The sequence below is a fragment of the Diadema antillarum genome, unplaced genomic scaffold (genome assembly GCF_040938485.1).
Source record: "Diadema antillarum isolate AM-2024a unplaced genomic scaffold, OU_Dant_1.0 seq00000378_RagTag, whole genome shotgun sequence".
Lineage (NCBI taxonomy): Eukaryota > Metazoa > Echinodermata > Echinoidea > Diadematoida > Diadematidae > Diadema > Diadema antillarum.
Window position 1 is genome coordinate 115269 of NW_027271377.1, and position 26418 is coordinate 141686.

The window sequence follows — 26418 nt, forward strand, 5'->3', positions numbered from 1 at the left end:
ACATCGCTCGACAATTCTCCGCAAATTGTAAATGAACGCATTTTAGCGCTAGACGGGTATAGCGCGGTCGGTTGTTTTGAATGTGTACCGTACTATCTTTTCTTCCGCCATTCACGTTTACTTTTGTGTAAAAAGTCCTGACCCTATGACCTCTATGTCCCATGTGTGGACTAATCACGTATTCACAAATTCATGCGCACTACGACCTGTCGTATGCGAAATTTTGCATAGCGTACGTTCCGTATCATCCGGCCGTGTTTTGGCTGCGGTAATCCATTATAGTACACTGGAAAGTCATCAAAAATAACGAATAAATTACTGTTTCCAGCAACAATTTCGCTGAAATGATATTACAGAATGGGAATACTATATCGTGAGGAACTCGTAGGAAAACGGTTCCTGGCTGTCAGTGGCCTGGTGAAGCCGAAAATTTCTAAAATCGCCGAGTGGAAGTGGAGAGCTGGTGTAATTCGGGCGGTGGACAAGTCGAGCAAGGGCAAAGACGCTACAGTGAGTAGACTGGAAATTCACACTTAAATGGTGTTTTCAAAGCGAAATTGAATTAAAAATTATTGAGATTGTGTTTAATGTTTAGAGGTATGAGTGCAGAATGTATTTGGATTATTGTCAATAGTGTACAAAGAGTATCAATTGAGTTTCGAGTGAAAAGTGAGATGTAATGAAAGATGCGCCGCGTGTCAAAGTGGCAGGGAGTTTACCCCAAACGCAGCCGTGCCTAACCCGCTCCCATACTTTCAAGCAAGGCCTGCCGGCTGGCTACGGTGAAGTGAGGGCCGGCTCTCGCTGAATAGTGATGTGTGTATGAGGTACCCGTCTGGGATTTCTTCTGTCTGTCTCTATCATTATTGAGCTGCCTTTTGATAATATCAAAAGTAATGACAATGGAAAGAGACCTTGAAAACAACAACAACAACAACAACAAAAGCAGCAAGTATTCATCTGTTCAACAGTGGTTTAGATTTAAATTTTATCTGATGTAAAAATCTGACCTGGTCTAACATTTACATATTGTTCATATTGACATTTGCATTTACAGGAATTGATAACAATGAACATTCACATGAGAGTCTAAGTATTATTTCTTTGTATTTTGTGAGCTTGTTACTTATTCATTGACGATCATGAAAAAATAATGTCCCTGTCACATACAAATTTATTTAAAACAATGTGGTCCAGCAATGGAGAATGTTAATTTTTTTAATGAAACATGCATTCAGCTCTAAAACAGTATAGAACCTGTATCTGAATTTTATTTTGTTGTTAGTTTCATCAAGAAATTCTTATGCAAAATTGAAATTACATCACATTGAAAGAGAGTTAAGCTGTAAATACCTGTATGCTGGTATTGCAAATACCAACACTTATGTATGCATTTGCATAATTCATATGAAGATACATGTAAACATATTTGCTATGTGTCTTTTTAGTGGATATCAAACTAAAAAGATCTGATTGCAGAAGTCAAAGTGTGGGATTGTTATGAAATAATATTTTCTTCAGTTTGTCAGAAAGTTTTCTTTGCAAGTGTTGTCAATATGAACATTTTTTTTTCTTTATGGTTGTAGATTCTAAGTATGAACAGTGTACAAGTTTATAACATGTCATTGTACCATATTTATGGGTAAACTCTCAGCACCCTCATTACAAGTGGTCGAGTTTACCCATAAAAATACAGTACTATTGTAGCTTTTCAAAGTGCCAGAACTGCATAATGTTTATGAGATAACAAAAATAGAAGAAACATATTAAAGGACCATGTTGTCCAACAATGTTACGATGTCCAGTGTAAAGAAAAAACAACAACCATGTCTGTATTTGAAGCCATGGAAGTATGATTTAGAAAAAAAAAATGTGTGGAGTATTTTTCACTAAAAATACACATAGAATTCTGTTGGTACAACTGTATAGGTTGAACACCCATAAAAAATAGTGGAAAGGATAGTAGATCTACTACAGACTTGGAATTTGAACATGTACAATATGTATGTAGCTGTAGTGATAACAAAGGAACCCCTTTGAGTGCAATTGATCCTGGAACAATGATCAAAATTTGTCCCTATTATGATGTTGTTCCTGTCAGAGAGGCTTGTTTGACAGGTGTTATAGGGAACTTCCTCATCATTGTGTTGAATATTGCTCTTGCATCCGTGGGATGGATAATCTGGCAGCATGGGATTTGTGAAATGAGGATAGCTATGCAATGTAAACTGGTATAGACTTCAAGGACACAAAATGGAAAATCACACTGTATTATCATCGGCTTGAAAGGGCATCTGTAGAATCCTTGCAGTAGGATGTGAGTTTTTGCCATGGAAATCTGTAACAATTTCCCAGTTATGGCTTTAATGAACTTTGTCATGAAATGCATCTTCATCGTGTACGTATGGTTCACGCTACAACCTCAAAAATATTTTCTAACTCTTCCTCAATAACAGCAATAAACCTCTTTGTGAGTTGTTGGAAGTGGCAGCATCAAAAATAGAGTAACTTGACTAATTTCAGTCTCGCCGAGATTTTGGGAGGATATGTATACTTTGGCCCTCAGCCTATATTCCTGATCTGTATTCAGCTATCTGGTAAACATGTTTGAAGGTAGATGTATTTGTGTAAGCGATCAAGGACTTTTTTTTTATTGGTTAGTCTCTCTTGTTCAATTCATTTCTATTTAGCCAGAGGTTAACCTTATCTACTCCCCCCCCCCCCAAAAAAAAATAAAATAAAATAAAACCCTGCATGAACAGAACATTCAGTTCTACCTGCTGTAGACATCACATTGACTTTTGTATGATATCCATTCTAACATTGTGATAGATATCAAAACTCCCCTCCACCTTCTCCCTCCCCCCCCCCTTGTCAATGTGTTTTGTTTCTGGAAGTAACTAAGGCATTAATTTGTTGTGATAATGTAAGTGCGAATCATATTCGACAATAAGGCTATCTACAATGTATACTGTATATAGCCATAACTGAAGCTTGGCGTCCAGTTGTGATTTCTGAAATTTGATATTGTTGTTGATCACTTGTCTGAAGCTGTTGTTGGAGGCCAGTGATCACAATTGTTATACCTATTCCCCCTCCCCCCCCCCCCCCCCCCCGGAATTTAATGTGATTTAAGGGCATGTATTTGTATATTGGCATTTGTGATTCATCTTTGGGTTTGTAATGATGAGGGGAACAAATGCCAGAATGGGTATATAGGCCTAATGATAGATATTGTACATACAATGTGACATGGCGAAGATGCTCAACAAATTTGTAAAAAGGGTGCATCTACCTTTTAAAATGAGGAAGTAGGCACATGTTCAGTGGGTCCACTGTACATACACACATATGCACACAAAAAGGCAGACTCAATTATTGATGGAGCTGTTTGAAAGGAGGCAAGCAAACAAGGGCCATTGGTGTACCTCCGTGCCTCCACTATGGACCCTAGCAGCGTAGTGTGTATTGTTATGCCATGCACTTTGTCGGACCCTTTAATGAAAGGAGATATATTGATCTCTTTCATGTGAAAGAAGGGTGAGGATTGAGTCAGGGATTGGGAGTAGAAGGGGGAGAGGGGGAGGGGTCCTGGCTGTATTTGCTGGGTCTCTTTGAAGATTTGTGGGGCTGAATACTTCTTAGCGGTAATCCAGGTGATTTGGACTAACTGTAAGAAGTGCATTCAGAGGCGTTTGAATCAACCAGCAGTTGGGAAGATGGGGTGGCTTCCATCCACAATAGTTGGCCTTTGTGCAAAAAAAAGTAACTACTTCAGTGGGAAGGATAAAATCAAACTTTGAGTTTATTCAAAACTTCATAGCTACCTGGTAATGGTTCCTATAGTAAGAGTGCTGTTTGCCTTCTCAACATATTACAATTTTGATTTTTTTTTTTGTTGTTGCTATATATAACAAACGGAGGAAAAGGATACATGCGCAAGATTGTTTAGTTGTAATGAACTACTACTATAAAGTTCCACAAGGATTTGACAATGACCTAGATGAATTATCAGAATATGCAACAGTTACTAATAGGTCTACTCAGTACTCTCGGTGTTCATATTTCAAAATGTTTGCTTTCAAATTCCCATTGAAATTTTGCCAAGATGTAAAGTGATATCCTCGTAAACATGTCCAATTACAAGTACAACATTATGTGATATATTGCAGTGAGTACCAGCGGGTACTAATGAGAGAAATGTCTCTTCATGTTCTGTATGTCTTTCAAATATAATCACAGTGTTAAAAAGTGTATACAATACATTGTACACTTCAGTGTATAATCTGGTTGTATCGTATCTATGAAAGCAAATTGATTTTTATCCAAGGGATAGCATTGCAGAATGCGAGAAGAAAGTTTTTTTTTCATATTGTGTGCACACTTATGATTATACTCAAGGGGACCTACACAGGTCATAGTGATTTTGATTGCTTTTTTCCAACCCGGCTCCTTCGGGAAGCTCAACAGGGAAAGCCTGACACTTTGTTTTCTTGTGTTTTGTTTGTTTATTCTGTTTCTCTGTTATCACTTGTATTGTTTTGCAAATGCCGAATAAATAATAATAATAATAATAATAGAGAAATTGCAAGCAATATGTGTCAAAGTTTGTATTCTCTACTGTTGGCATCTCCACATTTTCTATTTAAGCACACCTGCACCATGTCGTACATGTTGGCTACCAGCAACATTACCTCTGAAATTTAGTGTGCTAGTCGGCTTTGGAAACAATGCTGCATTTAAAGAATATCAGCATGGATAGATACAGTATGCATAGACGTAGTGTGCGGAAATCATCTCTTCCTTCAGGTAGTACAGTACTCAGACTTTGAACCAATGAAGCGCTTGTGATTTAAGCATGGGAAAACATTCACACAATAGATTTTTTACTTTAGTTGGAATGCCATAAATTATCACAAAGTCTAACATACTTGACATCCTTTCGAATGGAATGAAAGTTCTACCATGAGCATAACATGCAAAACATTGGGCTACAGAATGCATTTCTGTTTCTCTCTGCAGGATTTTTGCTAGGGCTTAGCCGGACAAATTGAACTCCCCTTGCAGAAGAGAGGGAGAGAGAGAGCTGGGCAAGATTGAATGATAGATTGCGATGGGCAATATTCATAGTAAAGATCTGTATGGGGCAAATAACCTGCTCATGACAAACAAGCATGCATAGGCCGCAAGCTTATAAGATTTCACCCCATACTTTGCTGGTTTGTGGTGTGTCTCCTCTGTCTGTCTTTTGGTCTGTCTGTCTCTCCCCTTTTTCTCCCCTCTCGTCCTATCAGTGTCTATCACTGCCTCCTCCTCGTGCAGTGCAATGTAATCATGGCTGTGTCAATAGCAGGACAAGCCGTCGCCAGGCAGTGGTCGACTTTGCCATTTATTGAACTGTGCCGAAATGCTTTTGTTGCTTGCCAAGGGCAGAAAATGAAATTGCTTTCTCTACGCTCCACTTGCTCAGCCACCGCACTTGTGAGCGTGTGTATGTATTGTATGTGTAGTGGGTGTACTTTCAACTCCTCGCGAGAGGCTGCGTGGAGACTGAAATCAAACGCAGCTACTAGACTGCATTTAATTTGGAAATGCCTGTGGTCCCACAATGCTTTGAATCTGTTCGTGCAAAATTATAGGAGATCTGTTTGAATTGTCCAAGTTAGAATGTACAGATTTGTCATAATGTTCATTTGATATTGCAGGTTGTTGGTACAATTCTGCATGGTGTAAGGAAGTCTGCTTGGTTCAATGAGAGATAAAACAGAGCTTCAGTACATGTATGTTAAGCAAGCAAGAAATACAATATTTTCAAATAATGTGAAAAGTACACTGGTAGGCCTAACTCTCTCAAATGATATCCCAAGTTGCTTCTGGGGTGAAGCTTACTATTTCTGGTTGCATAACATGAAAAGTAAGATGCTCATGTTCTACAATATGTAGAGGCAATTTACATAAATTTGACGAAATTGAATTTCTTTGGTCAGTGCAGAGTACACTTTATACTTTTCCATATATTAGAAACTGATCAGTTCTGTTTATTGGTTAATAATTGCATAGTCATATGATTATGAGATAAAATTTGTGTCTGAACTATGTGATTTTATGGGTTCATTGAAGATTCAGTGGGCCAGTTATTTCCAGTACTACTAGACAATAGGTGCAGCTACAGTGTATGGTTGAATTTGTTATTTTGAAATGATAGACATTACGTACATTGTACATCTGTGCAGCAAATTCGGTGCATGTGTATTTTCTATCTCTATGATATTAGATCTTGGCAATTTCATTCTGGTAATTTGTCACTGGTGTCATTCTATATTCAATTGCCCTTGTGGCTAGGAGGTGTGTGATACCAAGGAGGTAGTAGCTGCTTGGTAGTACATGTACCACAACTTTTGTAGAATACCTTGCACATTTCTTGTGAGTATGAAAATGTCAATGATGATTCTTATTTCTGGCTGTAGTATCCTGTGTGGTGTGGCATGGAGTGCTGTTGGAGCAGGTCGTCTGACAGCTGGGAAACGTTGTCACCCAGCTCCCAACTCCCATGACTCATATCCATGGGTCAGAGCTTTTCCCTCGGCAAAAAGCCCGCCAAGCAAATAGAGTTCTCTCTCCCTTTCTTTCTGTCTTTTTTTTTTTTTTTTTTGGGTTGGGGGGGGGGGGGATAATGAAATAGGATTTGCATTTCTGTACATACTTTTATGCATGCATTGCTGTCATTTATTGCTTTATCTCATCTCTCTAGGGCTATGTGCTATTTGCTGGAATGTCTCATGTGAACTGAATTCATGAGCCAGAGACCCCATACTATCTAGTGAGCTATGTATGACCTGATGACCCAGTCAATAGCCATTGTTAAGACAGGAATCAAAAAGCCACTGATATTCATAACTGAGCAACTGAAAACTCTGAATAAGAGAAATTAGAAGGTTACGTTTGCTTCTGTCTATCGGGATTACTCACATGATGAAAGCATCACAAACTGACTAAATTTCATTGATTTATTAATTCATTCGTTCATTTATTAACATATTTATTAATTCATTCTTGTATATTTTAATGTGTTTGATTCCAAGTACTTCTTTTAGTCTACTTGCATTATCAACTTGCTTGCCCGTGTACACCTTTACGTAACAACATCAGTTTGCACGATTCATCAGGTTGTACATGTACATCACACACCTTCTAGACACACCCAGAGCCATGCACAGTTGAGGCAAATGTGCCTTTTGTGTTACAGTCCCCAAACTGCCCTATTTGCCAATCCACATCGATTGGTTTTTACTAACTCATCCTTTGAACTCCCAATAATCGTTATTTTTGCTAAATGAAAGAACTTCAATTCAATTCAATGAGATTTGAACATAAAAATCTGTTACATCAAGTGATTGTTCTGACTGAATTTCTTATGTACATAGACAATAGTGGCAGCAGTGCTTTAGAGAACAGGGAGTTACTATGACACATCTGCAGGACATAGAGTTTATTTATATACATGCTGTATTGACTTCAAGAACTTAAAACCAGCTCCACATTGTAATGAATATGGGCATATTTGATCTAGGCTATCAGATAAGAAATGGCATTTCCGCTGGCATAGGTCTTGGTGCTCACTCCCAAATAGCTTTGGCTGCTATCCTGTTTTTAGCTATCGATAACCTCCTTTGGAATGTGACATACATCTCTTGTCTTTGCTGAAGAAAATAATAGAAAGGAACATTTGCAACTGTAAACCAAGACTATGAGAGGAGGGATTTAAAGTCTGTTATATTTATTGAGTGTAATCCTACACATCAATCTATTCAGCGGGCTTAGTCCGTGTCAGGCAATGACCCAAACTGCTGTGGCAGCTGTAGACTAGAGCACTACCAGGATTATTATTTGTATGTGGCCACTCTCTATTTTCATAGATAGTCAGGCATTTTAAGGCATGTCTGGACTTCTTGAGTGTCGTTATGATTCATCATGTGCAAGACAAATTTTTCAGCAAAAATATTGTCTTTTATTTTTACTTTGACATGATTTATATAGTAGGCCTATGTACTCAGTGTTATATAGGGCTACATTGTACACATAAGTCACATAATCTGGCATTCTGAATTTGTGAGAAGAAATCTTTAATTTTGCCCCTGTATTGAAAGTAATGACATAGTCATGTGATCAGTGTATTTATAACAATTTAAGGTGCTCTTAGAGTGCTACAGTTAATAACTTGCTGATACGAGTGTAGTAGATGGTCGTAGCTTTAGTGCTATTTCCAAATTATACTTTTGCGCCATTGCTTTCCCTTGAGGTAGTCTTATTTGGCAAGTGAATTGCATTGTATCTTTTATATAGATCTCTGAACCATTAAACATTCCACAGAATTCAGTCAGAATTCCTGTGATGAAAAATTTGTTCACAAAGTCGGCCATGTTCCTGTGTGATATAAGAAAAACATGGAATATTTACAATATAATAACCCATATTGTCTGAGCATGGATAATTTATGAACTCTTTTTACAAGTACCAATTCTTCATCAAATGGTTGTATGTTAAACTGTATCAAGGACATGCTTGCTTGTCTACAGAATTTCTATCTAACCCTCAATGCACCTCAGGCAGCACTATCACAAAGCACTGTCCAACTGCTATTTTAGCATGTATGCCATGTTGTTACAAGTATGTATAATTGATGTGTGATGTATTTTGAGATGACTGTATTTCAAGTATGCACATTACGACTTCTGAATGGCTGGTGATGCAATCCACGGAATGTGTCAGCTGTGCTGACAGATGTAGGCCTATGTCTGTGAATTGCATAGGAATAATGTAACTTCAGGAGCGATGAGCAAGCATGGGGTGTGGCGGGAGGGGGAATACTGTTCCTGTGTCATCTAGTTTTGGCCAGTTATATAGTCTAAGTGTAACATGCCACTCCTGTAGTTAGTTACAAATGTTTGTAGCAGTGTTTCTGGCCTCATGTACTGTAGGCCCATTACAAAACCATGAGCTCCCCCATACACCCTCAGCTGCATTTGGAATTAATTGGCATGTACATGTAGTCATGGCTGCATGGACAGCCAGGCCTTGGGTCAATGGCTTGCAAGCTTTGCTCTATTCAGGAACTACCTTCCTGAAAAATTATCTTATGAATGAAAAACAACAACAAAAAAACCCTAATAAGGCACAAAACAGTCAATTATCTGTTTTCACTACATCTGGAAAATTGCCTCCTGTTTCATGGCATGAAGAACCGTGATCATAATAAGCACGGTGCAATATTAGTATTTATGGAGATATGACAAAAGTCATAATTTATGAGCTGTCATGGGATTTGACTATGCAGGGGAAGCTGATATGTGGTAAAGTGAGCAACAGACTTTCATCTCGAGTGTCCTTGAGCAGTAAGTAGTATGGCAGTCTGGAAAAGTATTGCACTCTGGACCTGAATGCCAGTGGGTGATCAATAAGGTATTGACAGCTGAGACCTGAAATGCCAGTTCACTCATATTGTGGAATGTGTCTGCAGATGAAATGTGCAGCAGTCACCTCATACCGTGGCCCTTTTGCTCCATGCTAAAAAAAACAACAAAAAACAAAACAAAACAAAAACTTACTTGACCTCTTTTCTCTTTATTTCTTTCTGTTTAATACATGGTTGATGTGGATGGTAGAATAGGAGGAAGTGACAAGCATGAATTACCCTATTTTGTTTATTCTGGCCGTGTGTATTAGTTGAGGATTCTTTGTTTCAGTGAATATGCTGGACAGTACTGATTGAAACCGACTGGTTCTAAAAAGATCAGCAGACCAGTGGAGTTGCAGCATAGTACCACATTAGGGTGTAACAACCATATATTCCCAAACAGCTGTGCATGGTGGTTAAAATTGTGGAAGAATGGTTAAGGACTGGTCCTTTTTGATCAAATTTCCTCCTTAGTGGAAGATTAAGCATGGCAAACATGAGAGGATTATATTAGTCATGCGCTGCGAACAAACAAAAGGATTAGGGTATTCATGCTCAGAGATGCGCATGGATTACAGCCTTTCAGTTCCATCTTTGCGTCTGGCAGAATGAAGGCGTTACTCACTATCTGTGAATGGGGTGAGGGGGGGGGGTGGGGGTTGAAGATGCTTACCTGCTTCGCCAGGTCATTGAAGTCATGTGGATTCCGTTTGGTGCGTTCACATGACTTACAGCAATTCTGAGTGTAATATGTGCCTCACATGGGTTGAGTATACTTAATTTCCAACCTTGTTTTATGACAATAATTTATGATAATATTCCTTGACATTAAGTTTACGTAACATTGTAATATACAAGACATTTTCCCAAACCTGCCCCAATGGTCTTTTGTCAAGGACCTTATACTTTAAAACAAGTGAGTGGTCATTCATTTACATGCCTGACAATGAGTTTAAGTTGTCCTTGGCAATGGGCAAATGGGTATGAAGCATCCAAACATCATCAAAAACCGTATGGAGAAGAAATTACTTGCCCTGACATATTCTACCTGTATTGCTAGAAGTGCAGTACATTGAGTATCACTACCACATTTTCTTTTTGATCATTAGATACAATTGTATCTATGATTATCCCCTAGTCAGAGCTGAAAATTAGGATATTCATATGCTGCACCTCATTAACTTTGGGTAATTTTATGTGCAAGTTATTATTTTCTTGTCAGACTTTGATGCACATGATCTTCTACATGGAATTACTTCTGCAAGAACAGATAGAGGACTCCAGTGCGTAAATTAATGCCAAACACATGCGACCTCATTTACAGTATGGTTGATGCTGTCATGTTGGGCAAGGGATTTGTTTCCGTCAATCCCATCAGCCAAGTGAAATATTGCACCATGATTATCATCTAATCACAGTTCTACAGACCCATTGCTAACCCACATATTTTGAGTACAGACTTTGTCCTGTGCATTATTTAAAAATGTCATCTATTCTCTGGGATTATGTGAGATAGTAAATCCTTGGATCGTGTCTTGCAATAGCTTACAGCAATCCCTCAATCACATTTTGTGTCGTTTCTGTAACTGACTTTACCCTCGCTAAAACTTCTTGTCTTATCATTTGTCTGACCTGAATAATTTGTCAATTACCTGTCATACCTTTGAAGTTAGTAAACTGACATATCTTCCTTCAATGCAAACATCTCTGCATTATTTGTTTCTCTGTGTCTGTGCACCTAATGTTTCTCTCTTTATTGCATTTTAGTCTTGTTTTTTGTTGTAAACTTTATCGCAGATGTCCCCCACCATTCCTTTGTAGCTTTTCGATAGTGATAATGTTATAATTTACATTGAGGATGAATGTAACATGGCAGTCTGTGTCTCATGTGATGTGAGTAGCAACCTGTTCAGATTAGTTGTTGTGGCCATATGTCGTTTGGCCAGGTGTACATCTCTTTTGGCATCATAAGTTTCATCAGTCAGGCACTGTCCGTAGTAATTTGCCATGTGTGTGCAATTTGTCTTTCCACAAAGATGACCTCAGCAGGGTAGGATAGCTCACGCACACACCTGTGTGCCCAACACAGCCTTTCTCCATTGCCTTCCTGCTCGTGTCCCCTGTGATTTCATGCCTAGGACAGTTGTATTGATAATATTGGATGCTATCACGTACGAGAACCTGTTATCTTAGTATGCGTTAGAGGCTGCATTATCATCTTTTCCCTTGTTTGAAACACGTTTCAATACCCACAATAAAAACGCATTTGCAAAGGCCTGAAAGATTGCGAGTTGTTGTGTTTATCATCCCTGTCATGAGTTGAGAAGGAGGCGTTGTCACTGCGCAGCTCAATTGTGCAAAATTACCGGAGGAGCAGAGATCATTTAGTTGACAGCGGTTGACTTGGGTAGGTTAGAGCTTTAAAAACATTTCAAAACAACTTTGCATTAAATTATCTCCACAGAAATGTATGTTTGATCGCACTTATGACTTTTTTCAGCATTTTAGAAAGGCATGACTAACCCCATACTCAAAACAGCTTTGCATAAATTTACCATCTGGTCATTTGCCCAAATCTCCCTAAAAGTTGTTTGGAAACCTTAATTCTACATCAGAGTGAGTTGATAAATGTGCCCATAGACAGGCCTAGCGTGCAGATGACATTTTAATGCAAGTAGAAGTTCAAAGGTCTTTACTTATGGACTGCTGTACAACCTGCAAGTTTTGCAGATAGCATGAAACAATTTGACACACTATTGAATACAGGAAGTTGGGTTTCGCTATCAACAAGAGCCTTTGCAGCCTGCTGCACTGTTGCTGGTATTGTAGATGTCTTCCAAGTACAGAGTGTTATGTATATAGTCAGTGGGGCATTTAGTAGTAAATAACTGGAAGCCGCAATGAGTTTTGGATGTATACCAAGCTCCACTTCTCATATGTAACATGTAGCTATACATTTTGTTACATGATTGTGCAAAATGCATGGGGAATCATTCTTCTTGTAGAGTCATCAAGTGGCAGTCCAAAGAACTGTGATTACATTATCAATTATGTTTCAGTCATTGATATCTCGTTAGGTTCAAATGTGGATATTTATATAAGGATCGTGTATAGATATGAAGCAGTTTATCAGTTTTGATTGTGTCTCCCTTGTAATCTGTAAGTATAGAACACAAATTTACCATGATGATAATCCACCTAGATACCAAATAGGTTTAATACGAAGTGTGAAGATTTTTGAGTAAGAGGGCAGCAATGCCACATATGGAGTTCATTTGCTGCGATAATGTCAACATTAAGTTATGTGTATACAAATTACAATACTCAACTGTTTAATAAAGTTCTCAGATACAGTAAACAAGCAATTTTGATAGAAAATTTGTTACTGTGCTATCACAATAATGGCATGATTTCATGAGTGAGTGGGTCAATCTATGTGTCCTACTCATGTCCATGTACACCGTCATAATTTCAAGCTGGAAAAGAAGAGCAGAAAAGCATGGATTCTAGAACTCTGAAAGAGGACAGATTCTGAATAAGAGAGGACAAAAGTCAGTAGAAGTTGTCTCTGGAAATGTTGCTGTTAGTTGGATTACTGAGATAGCATATTTACATGCATGTACCCTATGTAAAAATTTATTTAGAAAGAATCTATATATAAAGTGAATTGACACCTGAGAATATGACAATCATAATGAATGCACTTACTGTCAGGGACAATGATTACATCACTTTTCTCCTGTCTGACCCTCTGACAAGCACAATTTTATCTGTGAGTGTGTGTAAGCATGTGCACTTTGATAGTCCTGTGTACGTGCTCATTTAGCTGGCTGACCTTGATTGTTCAACAAAAGAAATCCAATTTAATCTGCCCGACATATGGCAATAACCAATGTGTACATTATCTGCAGAACACACAACTGTATGTTTAACAGAGGCACAGCTTGACTTGGCTGGGTTTCCCTTCATGAGTGGCCCGGGCTATCTGCACCAATTAATACAGGCACGAAACCCTGGCCAGCATGACAATCATGACGTTGTGCGAATTCATCACAAGTGGCCGACTCTCCTCTTCTGTGACTCATGAATGTTTTATGATTCACATTAAGTACATCCTCGTGGGTCACACACGCGAGGCTCAATGGCGCATCCAGGCACATCCGCGACTTCGTGCCTGTAAGACTGGTGTCGAGGAATGCAGGGAAACAGTGCACAGGGCATGCAGGCTCAGTGTGATCCCTCCTTGTGATCCAATTTACACTTTGTGTTTACAGTCTATCGAACATATTTCCAAATTAGGACATACTTGATATTGGTGAGGGGCAGAGGAGGGGTCTGTGGAGATGTTGGGAGAGGGGGCTTTCTTGAGAATTGAAATGGTAGGTGGTAGAGTGTCTAGAAGAATGGTCGCACAAGTCTGGAAATACACCTAAACCTTGCAACACAAAGTTGCTTCTTACAATCTGGCTACCTGTCAGATATGGATTCATCTGTCAAAGTGACTCGAAGGGGCTCCTCGGCCATGGCTGACATTGTCTTGCTGCAAGCAGCATGTAAACTCTATGCCAAGAGATATTCCTGCATAAACACGCACTTGTTATTGTTTGGGTATATAAACAGCTTTATTCCAAACACCCATCAACTGACGTTGAACTCCGATTGACAATAGGCATGACATATTTACTTGCTGTGTGCTGTGTAGTATTTGTCTGAATTGTTGTGTCCTTGATGGGCTGTTTGGCCCTGGCGCTATGACAGTCTAAAAATACCTAGAGTTGATGTAGCCTTGTTGGAAAATAATGGGATAAAGAGGCCTGGGTTTCCACAGGGTTTTCTCCTTTTGTCCTATTGACTTCATTTGCTTGAGTTATCAAAGCTGTTTCAGGGCCTTTTAGAACATAGAATAACCACAATTTTGCAGACTGTCATGATAATCTTTGTGTTTTTGCCAAAGTGATATTGGTATTATGATGGTGCCAACTTCTTTTTAATCTTATTTTGTCGCTACCATTGGCACTACATAGAACCATACACACTGGCACTTTCTTTCTTTTCTTTTCTTTTTTTGTTGTGATTAAGAGAAATGCCCAGTTGTATTTTGGTTTAATTGTTCCATGGTCTATTTCATGGCTAAGACATCTTACATGTAAGAAGCTGTAGTGAAGCATGCTGCTTATCATTACTGTATTTATAATTAGCATAATATTTTTGGCTGTGGGTAGTCACGTGTTTAAAGAATCAGTGATTGTTTATTTTGTCTTTTGTGTGTGTATGTATGTGTGTGTATTATGAGAGGAGACGTATTACTGATTGCTGCAAGAGTTTATAGCTTTAAACATATTAGCATAATCCCCATCAGTAATACATCTTTAGGACTGTCGCTAAAAACGAGACAACGAAGATACTCAGGTGTAATTTGGTTGGGAATTTATGTGGTTATGTGTACTTCACATGCTTATAACTTAGGATTAGGAAAGTCAATGAAAAGTGCATGCAGGATGGTTGTGAGATGTCACTGAAGGGGCACTCCCTTGACATGCCTGGAATGCTTGCTTGAGGAAGATGGTGTGAAAAGCATGTTGACCTGCCATGTGGAAATTGAATCTTGCAGGACTAGGCAGAGGGTGAAATGCTATACTGCCTTTATACACCAACGCTGAATAATGAAGTGTACACCATTGCATTGGCTGCAGCATGCATTCTTTTCTGCTGAGAAAGAAGTGCTAGGGGGGGGGCAGAGCATATACTTTCCCCCTTTCTTCTTGCTCTCCTGTCCTTCTCCCTTCCTTCCCTTTTCCTTCCCCATATCCTCTTTTCCACCCCCACCTCCCTTTCTGCATATTTCTTCAGTCACCAGGCAGTCAAGTTCAGGAGTATTGGACCGCAGGCCAGGGTGTATTCAGTTTCGGTTGTAATTAGGGCAGCACAGGGCACAAATCTAAACAAAACATCTAATCCAGGAGCCACAAGGAATTTTCTACCCTCCCTCCTTTTCTACTTGAACTGTATTCTGTCAAATATTGCTGGCTTAGCCGTCATTTTGTGTGCATTGCCATGGAAAAATGAGGAGGTAATTGGATCCAATGCCAAAAAGCATAAGAGTGTAAGTGACAGGAAGGAGTGGCAGCTAAGCATGCGGTAAAGAATGCGTCTTATTGACGAAAGACATGTATCACTATACTATTGTTGCATGTGCTTTGTACACATGAGTCAGTATTGTTCAAGCTATCTTGCTCGTGATGCATGTATCTCTTTGTGGAGTTCCTTCGTAGAGCGCTGGTAAGAAATCACAGACAAAGCAGCCCACTCTCTCTGACCGAAGGAAGAGAGGGAAGGAACATTATCAGTTGACAGTCGTCAACCCTTATTTTTTCCCAGATAGAGCTGTTCGGCTTTGAGGTAAAGTGATCAGGTAGGAAGCCATGCTTTCCTGGCATGGAAAATGGATAATCCAGTACCTGGGCCAAAGTGCATCTGCTTTGCAGTTTCCCCTCATCTTCGAATGCAATTTTGAAGAGGAGTGTTCAGCAGGGGACACAGTGCTGCCTTGTCTGCTGGCCTTGTCCTGTGCTGCAGGCAGCAGAGAGAGGGGGAAAAGAATTGATAGTGCATGTCAACCGTGAATGGTCATTAGCGGATCTCAGGTTCAAGTCAAGGACAACTGAGAGCAATAGATTATCAGCACGGCATCATATGGTGTTTGCTGTTACTGCACAGTGAATTATACTGTGCCCACCTTCAGCTTTGTATGACCAACAAAGCCAGAACTCTAGGGTCTTGTGACATTTTGTGGGGTGATCTTGACGATCAATGATATTATTGGCCTCACTTGCAGAAGCTGAGGTTTGCTTCCATTGTCTTGATTCGTCAAAAACATTTGAGAGTGATTTTAGTGTAACCAGAGTTAGAAGCCTTTGTTTGATTGTGCCCTTTACTCCTTGCCAAGCTAGAATTGTAGTCATTCTCGTGATTTGACCTTCATTTTTTGAAAACAAATTGGAGCCAACCTTTGTGTTCGGAAGTCTGTGGGGGGGGGGGGGGGGGGAGGGAGGAAGAAATGATACCCGATTTTAGCATGGACACTGCACTATGATTGTAAAATCATTGCTAGTGGTATTCAGTGGAGTGAGAAAGGATGATGGTTTGGCAATGCCCCAAACGCTCAGCTTTTATTGGCACATTCAAGAGTTCTACAACATCCCATATTTAGAATAACATCAGATTTGTACCAGCATTGTTAATGTACAGTAGGAAACCTATTTGTGGTGCATGTCTAAAGTGTGCAAGTTTGAATGTATACATTGATAGTGTTTCTTTGTGTTTGTAGCATCATAGAATCATACACATGTAACTCTCCATGGCCTTTGACCTTTGAAATTGCTAGATTGGCTTCAAATAAGAGGGCAATTCAAATATGAAATCTTGGCAGCTGTACGAATTTGGTTTCTGACTTACGACTGAAGTCACATTATGGGTTGTTTTTTTTGGGGGGGGGGCTGGGGGTTGGATGAATAGTAGTGAATAGGCAGATCTTTACTTCTGACAACTGTGGTGTGTGTGATGTGTGAATCATGATGAAAAACCAAAAAATGAGCAAGAAAGATGATGTGGAGACAGGGTAATTAATTGAATGGGACAGGCAGAAGAAGTCGGTACATCAAAACACTTCATGTGGCATCTTATTTTTGGATAGAAACAATGTTTCACTGGTTTCCAGTTACCCAAAGATCCTTGGTATGAATTCCCCCTACGCTCTGGCAGAAAGTGACATTGGAAAACAACAGTTATTCCAGGGCTGCTGTGTGGTGACCCTGGCTGTCATAAGGTCAATCATGGCTGCGGTCTATGGAGGGTTCATGACCATGCCAGATGCTTGATTCCATACACATAGCTGACTCATTGCTATCTCCCCTGCACTTGTCTTTATCGTTGCACAGAATTAATTTTCGTCTGGTGAGGGCTGTGAAGATCGATGAGCCAGTCATTGAGTTGGCAGTGCTTCCATGTAAATGAAGCAGGTGTAAGTAACTACATTATGCAAAAGTTAAGATGACTACATATATGCGCATACACATACTTGTACATGTTGATCCTGGCATGTATTTCTGAAGGATTCCTTTTGTGGTAAAAAATTTTTGATGTGCACGGAAATGGCTCCCTGCTACCTTCATTGCACATTTCCTACAGATATGCAAGGAAGTGTTACACAAAACCATAACAGCAGCAAAATAGACCAGGGCCCTGTTTTATGAAGAGTTGAAATTGATTATATAGGCCTAGTTGATTTCAACTGCAAGTCTATGGCAGACTGTGTGGTAAGGAAATTTATGATCAATCTTATCTTTTGATAAAACGGGGCCCAGAGTTCACTAGCTTTATCAAATATTATGCATACCTGTAATACCAAGATACACTAGTAGCCCTTACACCAGAGTGGCAACTAGTGCTTGCAAACTGCATTACAAACTGATTCTCAGTGCTCTGATGTTAGGATCTTGTGTACTTTGAGATCTGTAAGAGTAGGCCTATAGAAGTAGAACTGGAATCATGCAGGATATCACTGAATGGCAGACAAAAGGCTTGCAGTTTATGCTCCTCGTGTGAACTTTTCAGAAGGGGTTATGCTTACCTGAATGAGCAAAGGTCAAATCAATTTACAAGTGGTACTGTAGTATGCTTTGATTTTGTCTGGACATGCTTGTAGCAAGCTAGGCACTACTGGTAAAAGTAGGGTTGGAAGTTATTTTGTGTAGCTTTAAAACAGATATGTTGATGCATCTTTGAACACTATTCAGTGGCACTTGCACAGGAGGCAGACAGTTCAACAAGGAGAGGGGCGGGTTCAGACTTCACAGAGCAGACTTTGCTACTAATTTCGGCATGAATGCTTCGCCATTGTTTCCTTAGAGAATAGCCGTTCCATTTAGAGGACCCTGAGGCTTTGTTATGCACAGCAGTGTTATTTACCCTAGCCCAATGAAAAGGGAGCGGTTAGCAGCACTGGTCCAGCAAGTTTTTATTTCTTTTTTCCCCTTTTCAGTTGGGTATTGTTATTGATTCTGCCAAGAGGGGATATTTGTTTGCAGTGGTACTAGGAGAGGGAAGTCACCACTGTCGATTTTGTGACCCCGTTCGACTGGGCCGAAGGTGCAACGTAGACACATTGACAGCATAGTGTCACATACATTGGCATTGTAGTAGAGTGTTTGATGAGGCGCCTGAAATTGTCATATCAAGGTTTCATATCACTTGTGGCTTATGTGTGTATGCTTTTGCTCTTTGTGCATTCAGAAATGTGTGATGAGCAACAGGAAAAATCAATGTAGGGAATCAAAACCATTGCAATGCTATTAATGAAAGTTATCCCTTCCCCTAAAGAAATTAATGTGGAATTGCATGTGTAGATAAAAGCAGGTCATTGGAGATTCATATGATGAGTGCTGTTTATTCATTCATTTATCTATTTTACCATGTCTATGTCAGAATATATATACATGTAACTACAGCTGTTGTGGACGTCATATGATTATTCTTCACCCGTGTAGAATGCCCTACAGATATAAATCTATTTGGTTTTAAAACACTGTAGTTTATGTCAGCCATAAGTGGGAGGGCGGCTACCAAAATATTAAGAGGAAATGATAATTTATTGTGATATGCAATGAGTTGGGTGCATTGCTATACAACGTTGTATTAGTGCATAAATTAACTATATTGTTGGACGTACAGACCCCCAAAGTTATGGTTGATATTTACATACAATACAGCCCCCAAACAGAACTGGTCTACTGTAAGATGCATAGGTTCTAAATATAAAAATGGCATCAAATTCTCAATTGTGTGTCTGGTAGATTTCTTGTGTGTCTTCTTTGAAAGCCTGATCAAATTGCTTTAGCTGGATTTTCACAATAGGGGAGTTAAATCTCTTCAGATTCTGTAAAGCTAACTAGATAGTAGAAAAAAAAGGTCATACAAATATAATCTGTTCATCAAAATTCTACAGACTGGTGGCAAGCAGTGAAACAAAACTGCTATAGTCAGTGCCATTATTCATAGCAGAGAGCAAGAGAGATAACGAAGGTCAACCCTTATTTGCATTTCATTACAAATTATGTTTGCATAAATGGCCACCTGAGCCTTTTGTTGTCATTCACAGGTTGAGTGCAGTGTATGACCTTGGTACCATAGACCCTTTGTAATTGAACAAGGTTTTCTTGCCCACCCTGCTAGGTGACAAACTATTTATTGCACCTGCTGCTTTCATATTTATTTTATTTGAATCACTTGGATTCCTATGTCGATCATAAACTTATAAATCGCCTAGTGAGGCAAGGCAGGGCAAGCTTTTGTATTGCAGTGACCAGACATTGTGTAGAAAGTCTGGTGCATACTGATCATTCCTTGGCTGGAAAATTGCATATAAATGTACATTATAAGTATGTTCATTTTCTGTTACAGGAAATCTGTTCAGTGTTGTTTGTGTGTTAGGCTTGCTCACTTGTGTATCAATGTTGTGGGGGGGGGGGATGGGGCTGGTTGTACATATTGGTCTTGTTTGTTTGTTTGTTTGTTTGTTTGTTTGACATGTAGGGCCTACTAGGTTATCAATAGGCGTTTTCACATCAGCCCGATGTTTCGAAATAGCGCGCTATTTTCTGACTTGGGAAATTAAAAAAATCTCGAGCTTGGATTTTTTTCGGGCTGATGTGAAAACGCCTAATGTATAGGAGTTTGAAAGGTTACCACTTCTCATGCATTCTATTGTTAGAGTCTTAGCTGTGTGTATAATGTATTCCACCCCTTCTAACCTTTGTGAGCAGTTCTGTAGGCCATATTAGTGTGATCTTAGGGAACAAATATGTTGCATCAGTATGTATGCACTTACTTGTAGCACTGGTATGCTTACAATGTTACGGGTAAAATGTGTGATGTGGCCACACATTTGTATGTTTTTATCCTCTCATCTGTGTTTTAGTTTTGTCTGGTAAACCTCTTGATAGTGTCATTGGTAGTCACGGAAAAGAGACTTGTGTATTAGATAGAATTGGCAGGGCATGGCGTTCTAGAAGCATATTTAATTGCATGTGGGTCATCAAGAATTGATGGTTCATTATACTGCAACATTTACAGCTACTTGGACTCATCTGTAGACATAATCTAGACAGAAACAAGAACAAATCTTGTGTGTGTTGGATACAGAGTATGGAAAGTGAATAGCAACATACAGTATAGTTAACTAGATTTATGACGAAGCTAGTTGAAGATGAGGCAAATAAAATAATACAAAGAGGGAGAGTTTAATGCGGTCTAGATTTCCTTAGATTCTTATTTCTATCTTGTCTTTGAGATAAGTTTTTGAGCATGCAGAACGACACGTCACAACCCCCATGAATATTCCAGGAGTCTCTCTAATGATACCGCAGCATTCAACTATGCCAACCACGGTCAGAATGGTTGGCTGTGTGAGATACCTTGCAGTCACAGTGTATTTGCAGCTGGCACAACAGGATGCCTTTCTCCCTCGTCTGCCGGCCGTGTCAACCCGAAATTCACCCCCTCGTCGCTGTCAGGAAAAAACACACGTGCCGAAAGGCCGTCCTTATATGACTCATTTATTATGCACCAATTTCTGTGTCGGCAGGGCGAAAAGAGATGACAGATAGTGCGGAGACAGCGTGGTCTTTATTCTGTACACGCATGTATTGGTATTTTAATAGTGGGTTGCTGCAGCTCATTTTGATGTTGTTTTTCTGTTGTTTTTCATCATGATTAGCATTGTCATACTGTAATTTGGTTGTGCTGTAGATCCATGGACACATGCGATGTTTGTGCTATGTTTTTGTCCATCTGGCTGTCAGTATTGTAAACGATGGAGTCGATAGTTGGTGATATGTTTTAGCTGTTTTATTTCATATGAAATGATAGTGTGAATAAAACATTCCACATTCAGTCATTAATCATGTCCATAGTCTGTAGACACACTTTGTATCCATGGAATTTTACATCAATACGTGTTTGTAGCAGTTTAGGCCTTGATGTATTGTACTGTGATATGATCCATAATATTTCGGAATAGAAATGGAATATTTGGAAAGGTTTTAAGCTCTTTCAAAATATTTTATCGGTCAGAGTTGTTTTTTATTGCTAAGATATATCTCTCACATGACTGTTATTCTTATGATATGTCAGAGTATTCTGCAAGCCACATCATATGGAATCTTGAAATTGTATGGCATGTTGGCTGATTTTAATTCATCAAATTAATTCTTTTGATTTCACTGGTTTTCCCTTATTGTGACGATCACAACAACTTTCAATATGGCAGTGTAACAAATCAATCTGCATACCTCCCATATTTGTCAAGAATTGTGTGAGTGTCATAATCTTTTGAACTAAATGTAGTATTGTTTCTAGAAGAAAAAAATAGTTTGTAATATGGAAAATAAAAATTGATATGCCATATTCCTCTTGTGAAAACTTGTGAAAACTTGTGAAATGTATGAAAATCTTGTGAAATGTGTGAAATCTTTGGAGCACATTGATTGCTGATTTTTAGCAAGAGAAGATTGAGAATGGTGTAGGTTGGAATCATTTCAGTTGTTTTCTTTGATTATTACACAATAATTGGAGCCACCTAAAAAAAAAAAAAAAAAAAAACATTCTTATAAAAGTGTTTGCTATTCTGCAGAATATGTGGATATGCTCTATCATATAAGCTCTGCTTTACATTGGTAGCAGTCCCAGAAATGTCCCCATAGATGATCAACCAACACATGCACATGATCGGCTTCCTCTGAGCTGAGTAATGTTGTTGCATCAGGAGCCAGCTTTTTTATTCCTCTCCCTCTCACAAATCCAATTTCTCTCCCCCTCTCCCCAGGAGTAGCTCTTTAGCTGTTAACCTCGTTGAAGTACAGAAAATGTCAATGGATGGAGGCATTTACCTTCTCCACAAAACTGGAACAAAGGAAAGGACAGTTGAGCACCTGAGATGGCAAGAGAAAGGATAAAAAGAAAAGAATAAAGGGGGGGGGGGGGTACTGTTTGTGCACTTCCTTGAAGCCAGTAGAGAGGATGATGGTGTGGTGATTGTGATCTCCTTTTGTGTGTGAGCTCTTTCATTTGGGGATGCTTGGGTTGTCACACTGAAATGGTCTTTCATTACAGAGACCACAAGCTGCTTACATAACTCTTCCAGTATTGTTGGCTCTGTTCCCCCACTGCCACACTTGGCTGTCCTCCTCACAGACAATTGATTGAGCTGACAGGATTGACTGGAAGTCGATCCAGTCAGTTGGCTGTGTTCAAGTTTGGTGTTATTGTCGAGAGAGGCTGTGGATAATCTTAATGAAGTAGACAGACTGTGCAAGGTGATTTACCACATGAGACAAGAAAATGGAAACGTGAAAATCTCTAGCGTTCATTTACAGAAGAGTTTGTAGATTTACCTTAAAAGCTGTAGTCAATTTCATGTGTGCACTGACTTTGATTTGAGATAGTGATATCACACAAACAATTCAAGATTTTTTTTTACAGTAGGATGTAAAGGGGGGGGGGGGTGGTGGAGTTGTGCAGTTTCGAAGTGTTGCATTCCTATGAAACAATGGTGTGTTGTTCAAAAACATGCAAATAAAATGAGTTGACATTTTAACGGACTCCAAGGTCTTGTATTGAAAAAGGAGTGGTAGAGATATATTGCTTGTATCACACTATTGCAGAGTTGTAATATTAGTAACTCAGCAATGATAAGTTTGGGGTGGGAGGAGGCTGTAAATACAATATTATTGACCAGTCTCGATGATTTTCATGATATTCTTTCATACAAACTAATGGCAATGATGTATGGAGTTGAAATTATTAGCCATCTATTTCACATGTGTAGATGCAAGTGATGTCCCTGTATTTTGAATAAATAAGAAGCTCTTAGAATTCCACCACATTCTCATAACATACTCTTTATTTCAGTTAGATTTATTCTGCTCTATTCTGTTTGGATGATTTCACTTGAATCTTGTTCAGAGAGCTTTCAGTAAACTACAGTACTCCACAAAGTAGTTTAATGTCACTTGTCATTCATGGCCGTGATCAATGCGATACCCAGGTAGGCCTATTTTCTCATTTCTTTGCATTCATATGTGTACTTTGCTGCTGTTATTCAAGTCTTCGGTAATTTCAGGCACCATTGCTGCAGAGTTTGTGATCATGATCATGTTTACCTTGGATATTTGAAAGTTTCTTTTTTTTTTCTTGCCGAGCCTATGTGTACATCACAACAGTTGCATCCCCTGCTCAACAAACACCCACACAGGTCTTTACGCACAGAACTCTCGATACATGTGAGATCATGATGATTGCAAAATGCACTCCGGCGCTGAGGTTATCAGTTCTGCCCAGCTAACATTTTGCTTGTGACAGACATTTTCTGTCTGGAAGTCATAGCTGAAGGTAAACTTGATGATAATACTGGTGATGGTAAAATATGCTATTTAAGGTTGAATACCACTGCTCTGTCAAAATGATTTAAAAAAAAGAATGCCAAGCTTGTAATTTGCATCAGCCATCAAAATTTTAAATAATCAAGTATCAGAACTGTGATACCTTGTGAATTTAGTTCTATGGGACTGTTGACTGTGGTAGAGCTAGAAATACAACCGGTTACTGACACAGAAACATGGGTGGTGGGACTGCCTTTTATTCCATGACTGTTCATTATCTGTCTTTGCTAATTGATTGCTCTACAGCTTCACCGCGCCATGTGCTGGCATGGTGCCAGCTGCAAAATCTAGGTTAATTTGCATTTCTGTGCAGAGAACTATTGAAAAGCTGTGCAACTGACACTTTTTCCAATGTCATACCTGTTTTTATAAGTGTATATCAAATTTGGGCATAATGAATAGCTCAAATTACCGTGTGAGTCATCGCCTAGCTGTGCCAAGTATTCATTGTGCGAAGATGACATGAATCTGATGTACTTTTTTATTGGTATACTGGATTGAAAAATATATTGTATGCATTGTACCCTAAATTCAACACAGATTTGACACAGCTTCATTGTTGTGTACCTGCAACTCACAACATGTGCCAAAATAAGTAGATTTGTGTGGGTGAATAAGCATATGTCAGGTTTTGCCAGGAATAATGAACCCTTCTAGATGTTCTTTGCCAAGATATTAGGGGGTGGGGGTTGGGCAGAAGGGGAGTAGGCCTAACTGAAGAGAGTTAAGACTGCGACTTTTGACTCTGTATTTTGAGGAGATTTAGTTCATTTGATATGTTAGCAGTTTTAGTGAAGTTTAGATGGGGAGAGGGGGGCATGGTTGACAACTCTTACAGCTGTATATCAAGTTTTTTAGTCTACCTCTCTAGACTCTTGTAGTGAAAACTAGGCCTGGCTCTGAACATGAGCCACTTCAAATTTAAGTTTTGACAACAGTACACTGTACTTTGGGATTTGGCTACCTTGTCAGTATACTGTAGGTGCATAGGCCTGTATGGCAGTATTTTATTTGTTCAGTACTACTACATCCCCCCCCCCAAAAAAAAAAAAAAAAAAAAGATCCAATCTTTGTGGTTGTGACTCTTTAGTGACTTTTGTGATAATGTTAAGCCCTCTATTGAATGTATGGCTTAGAAGTCTGTCTCTCTCTCTGTAATAACTTGTTGAAATTTGCAGAACCCTTGAGGATTTTGTGCTGTCTCATGATTGCTGTTGATATCAATAACACAAAAGTGGGCATTTTTGCAGTGTGGAAATTTTCCTGCATTTTGAGCAATCAGAAGCTATATAGTTAGCAATAGCAAGAAAATGAAAGCACACACTTTTTGTTTTTTGCGTGCCATATCTTCCAGTAATTGATGGCCTGATTCCGCAGATTTTAAAGTAAGCGAAATTCATCTTACCTGGCTGAGAACGAAAAAATTACTCATGCAAAAAATATCCACTTTCACACAGTACTGTAAAATCACAATGTAATGTCTGTAATGAGAATGTATCTTGATTGAATGAAATCAGTTTTGTCCAGCATATTCTATTATGTTTATTTCTGTGCAATCATAAACTACTTGACTATCAAAAAAGTAGCACTAATGGATTTGCCACACAAGTGCCAACATTTCTGTTCAGTCACGTCACATTTTGTCCCTAATTACAAATGAAAATGGCAACTGCTTTTTTTTTTTTTTCAAATTTGTCATCATTCAGGCAAACTTTTCATGATGCGAACAAAGGAGTCTGATGCTTGCATATTGGATATGATGAATGTAGCAGGGCCATTTTTCTCTGCCAAACCACAGGCACCAATTTGGAAGTATGTTATCACGTGCGGGCTAATTATTAACACAAGCTGTTGTACTGAAGCTTAACAAGCTTTTAAGCTACCCCACTTGCAAGTGATGTTTGTACTTTCCTGTGACCCCATGTTTTAGACCTGCTTTTGTTTTGCTGATCATAGATTATTTAAATCACTGACTCAAACCTCAATTTTTACATTGTTACTATCTTCCTGTCTCTCTCTCACACACATACTCATGCGCACACACACACACACACTCAAACACACTGACACATAACATGTACACATGCATAGAGTCTTGATAGAGAACCCATATTGCAACAAATCAATAATTGCCTGTGTCTATGTGACCTTTATCAGTGTCGATTGTCAGCCTTGATCATGGGAATTTTGAGCATCGTATCCTGTTGGTGTTGTTTGTAAATTGTAGTTGTATCAGTCCAGGTGGTGCTCTCAGTTTTCATTCGCTATTCCAGCAATCTGGTTTTGTCTAACTGTATCACCTGTTCATAATTATTGAGTGACTCTCTCATTTCTTCAGCATCTTCTTGATATTACAGTGTATTGCTGTACAGATTGCAGCAGAAAATCCTTCTGTTAATCACATCAGGGGTCTGTACAGTTTTGCAGTTGTATGACTGGCTGTGTAGGCCTAATTCAATTTTGTACAAC

At 39.1% G+C, this 26418-nt stretch overlaps 1 protein-coding gene across 1 annotated transcript in view; it reads left to right on the forward strand.

The window, feature by feature from the left end:
• Positions 1-233: 233 nt before the first annotated feature.
• LOC139731554 (probable JmjC domain-containing histone demethylation protein 2C) overlaps positions 234-26418 on the forward strand; it is a 177068-nt gene continuing 150883 nt past the window's right edge. The window contains exon 1 of the mRNA XM_071642438.1: positions 234-510. Coding sequence (XP_071498539.1) covers positions 358-510 — 153 coding nt within the window. The 5' untranslated portion in view covers positions 234-357. The remainder of the gene's footprint in view (positions 511-26418) is intronic.